At 42.0% G+C, this 3,491-nt stretch overlaps 1 protein-coding gene across 1 annotated transcript; it reads right to left on the bottom strand.

The window, feature by feature from the left end:
* Positions 1–538: 538 nt before the first annotated feature.
* Positions 539–2,311, bottom strand: LOC147965228 (protein FAR1-RELATED SEQUENCE 5-like). Its single transcript, XM_087530357.1, has 3 exons — positions 1,936–2,311; positions 932–1,389; positions 539–805 (listed from the first exon to the last, which is right to left on the bottom strand). Exons 1-3 carry the CDS (start codon positions 2,309–2,311, stop codon positions 539–541), a joined length of 1,101 nt encoding a protein of 366 aa, XP_087386483.1.
* Positions 2,312–3,491: the final 1,180 nt, after the last annotated feature.

Here is a 3,491-nt window from a genome sequence, read left to right on the forward strand (position 1 = left end):
TCACCCTGCTTGCATTGGTTGGCTTCAGCGGCGGCGTTGAGCATTTCAGCTGCATAATAATGAAGGTCATCTTCAATTTCAGCGTCCTCTTCAGCCATCCTTTCGTCAGCATCCGCTTGATTTGCTGAATGTATTGCATCAAGCTCTTCCACAAGCCTCTTGAGAACATAGTAGGCTCTGTCATATTGCTGGTCACATCTCATCGCTTTCTTGTTAACCATCAAATTCAGCTGCAGCAAGATGTCTTGCTTCGATAGCCTTGAGCTGCCATCCGATGCGGTGTGTTGTAGTCCCTTGTATCAAAGGTTGGTTGTGATCTTGCAGTCTTTGTGTACCGTTTGAGGATATACTTGTTTGGAAATTTTTCAGGGTTGATGTAGTCCAGTATGTTCATGATGTGAAGGCAGAACAGGCCTGCATTTTTGTGATGAATGCAGAATACATAGTTTGTGAGCCAGCAATGAGTTTCATAAATTTTGATATGATACTACTAGTCTAGCTATTTAATGATCTTGTTTTTTCGCTCACCTGTGTATGTCTAGAGCTTGCATTCACACTCGTATATTTCCTTCTCTGGGTCAGCTACAACCTGGAATTCATGCTTTGACCAGGAAAATCTTTCTTCATCATCATTGCCAGGCTTGTTGTGGTAGTACACAAGGTAATTAGTGGGCTCTGCTGTACGCTTTGCGCGAAATAGCGTGGCCTTTCTCATCCTATTCCTCATCTGAGTGTACACGGCTCTCGTGTACTTGATAGACATGTCTTCCTCGTAGTCGTAAGTTGTTTTTGTCACAGGATTGGTCTGCACATGTCAAAAAGTGAGATATTAGTCGAAGCAGAGTCATGGGTTTCATTTTTTTAAATTCAAAGTGCACATGTTTAAGGTAAAACAAAACGTGATGGGGGTGTTTTGTACTTGTCATCATACCATGCTGGTCATTGTTTGCTCGTTCTCCTTCTGCATCCGAGTTTGTATGCAAGCATTGACCCGCCTAGCAAACTTGTGTAGGTTCTGGGTCCCCTTGACAAACCCTTTCTTTAGCATGTGGTTCATGATCTCGCTTCGTTGTGTGGAAGTCATTCTAGCACAGAAAATGCTCTTGTAATATGCTGAAATCCACATCTTCCTATCACTCCAGAGCTGCATCATCATCTGATCGTTCTCCAGGTTGTACTTCTGCACGAGTTTAGCCCAAGCATCTTCAAACTCCGTTGGCATCAGCGGCCAGTTTAATATAGCTGTGAACTCCTCTTTGAATGTTTTATACTTTTTGTACAGCAACGCGAGGTATTCCATGTACTTCTTCATGATGTGCCAACGGCATAGCTTGTGGACGGTGTTTGGAAATGATTGTGGTATAGCTTTCGCCATCGATGGGCATTGGTCTGCATGAATTAAAAAAATGAAACTTGATTATTTTTTGTACTGATGGTGAACTTATGTTGTACAAGTACTTGAACTACACATCTTAGCAGTATGTATCTAAGAATGTCACATGTATTTTTCTTTATAGCAGTGTTGCTGAACTTCTTTGGTATTAGTGCTTCAACTTCACAGTTAGTAGTAGGACAAACTAGTAGTGTCGCAATCAAAATTTTTCTTAAAGCATTGTTGTTGAACTTCTGTGGTGACAGTGCCTGAACTTCACGTAAATAACTATATTTTTCTGAACATGCTACATATATTTATCATACAACTTTGTCCTTGAACTTCTATGATTCATGTATTTGAACTTCACATTCATAACTAATTTTTTTCTAAGCATGTGACATTTAATTTTGCTTTCTTGTACTGCTAGTTGGACTTCTGTGCTTACAGTGGTTGAACTGCATTCTTTACATTATTTTCAGACAAAACCAATGTACCCAACCAACACAGACCCATAGACTGAAAAAGATGATGAAACTTGAGGAGGTTTTTTTTGAACTCACCTGTTAGAATGCAAGTTGGGTGCTTGTTGTTCATGCACCGCAGAAATGTATCGAACAACCACTTGAATGACTTTGCATCTTCGTCTCTTATCAGGGCAACAGCAAATATAGTTGACTGCAAGTGATGGTTTGTTCCAACAAACACTCCCAGTGGCATATGAAATCTGTTGGTCTTGTAAGTCGTGTCGGATGTTACGCAATCGCCGAAGTCTTGATAGGCTCCTCGGCAGCTTGCATTGGACCAGAAAATGTTTTTAATTGACTTGTCCTTGTCCACTTGGATGTCATAGAAAAACTCATCATTTATTGCCTTCATGTCTTTGAAGAATGAAACAAGTTTCAATACATCATCCAAATCATCTTTCCTTGCATTCATGGCTGTCCTGCAAATCACATGCAAACATGCATTTGTTTATTTTTTGCTAGCAAAGGGTTGTGAGCTAGGATGCTATTTTACATTGCAGTATGTGGGTGTTTGAATACTTACTGGTTTAACAGGTCTCGTCCGATCATGCTTAGGAAGTAGCTTCCATCTTCATTTTCAGATAGCATGGACATGATTCTTGTGTGCTTGACATCATGGTACTACAGGAGCTTTACGTACTCCAAAATAGTGGGGTCATAATTCTTGTGTGAGTGCAAAAATACTAGCATGTCATCAGTTTGCATGAGCTGGTGATTATGATTGTACTCAATGTCCACTGCCACGCATGTGCCATCCTCCTGCACCTTCACCCTCATTCTTGCATTGCAGCCCGTCCTCTGCGATGTTTTGTTTCGCTTCCTGTTGGCCTCTGAAACAGAAGATGTGTGTATCCCTTGGAAGGCGCAAACAAAATACTTGTGGTTGTCATTTCCACCCGTCTTCCTAATTCCAAAACCAGCGTGTCTGGCGTATCTGTTATAAAATTCCCTTGCTTTCTCTACATCTTTGAATCGCATCTTTAGTCTTGGTATTAGATAATCTGGTAGATCTAGCGTCTGCAGAAAAAGAAAAAAAATAATCCAAACAACACCTTAAAATGCAGTTTATGAACTTGTTATCCTGGAGGGAGCAGAAAATGTGCAGATAATACAAGATGCGTATATAAATATTTTTTGTTTCACTTACGTGCGTGTATGATCGCAACTCCGCCGGTGTCGGCTGCTGTCCCTCTGGGATGGGGCATGGCGGAGTAATCATAGCAGGATGTAGCAGTGGATCACGAGGAGGAAGGAGGGCTGAAGATGGCCTCTCTCTTGTTTGCGTCCTTTTTGCTTGAGGTGGTTGTGGAGGTATTGTGATCCTGGTCTTGGTTTGCTCTTTTGTTTTATGAAGCAATCCGTCTACCTTATGCCCCGTAGAATTCTGACCTGTAGCAGCAGCAGCAGGATCAAACGGTGGTAGTGTGCAGATCACTCTCCTCCGTGTGTGTGTTGCTGTTGGATTTGTCCTGGGATCCGGTTTAGTTGCTTCGCTTTGGCATTGATGAGGCACACCAGGATAACCTCCAGAGTTACACGCAGGACTTGAGCTAACCCCCTCCTCCATCGGCGTGCTTGGGAGTCTGCTGGTG

The sequence above is a fragment of the Triticum urartu genome, chromosome 6A (assembly GCF_056163025.1).
Source record: "Triticum urartu cultivar PI428250 chromosome 6A, HENAU_Tu73, whole genome shotgun sequence".
NCBI classification, from domain to species: domain Eukaryota; kingdom Viridiplantae; phylum Streptophyta; class Magnoliopsida; order Poales; family Poaceae; genus Triticum; species Triticum urartu.

Coding starts and splice junctions, on each gene's coding strand:
- LOC147965228 (XM_087530357.1), bottom strand. CDS start 2,311: ATGAATGCAAGGAAAGATGATTTGGATGATGTATTGAAACTTGTTTCA. Junction 1,390..1,935: donor CCCAACTTGCATTCTAACAG/GTGAGTTCAAAA, acceptor TAATTCATGCAG/ACCAATGCCCATCGATGGCG. Junction 806..931: donor AGCAAACAATGACCAGCATG/GTATGATGACAA, acceptor TGACATGTGCAG/ACCAATCCTGTGACAAAAAC.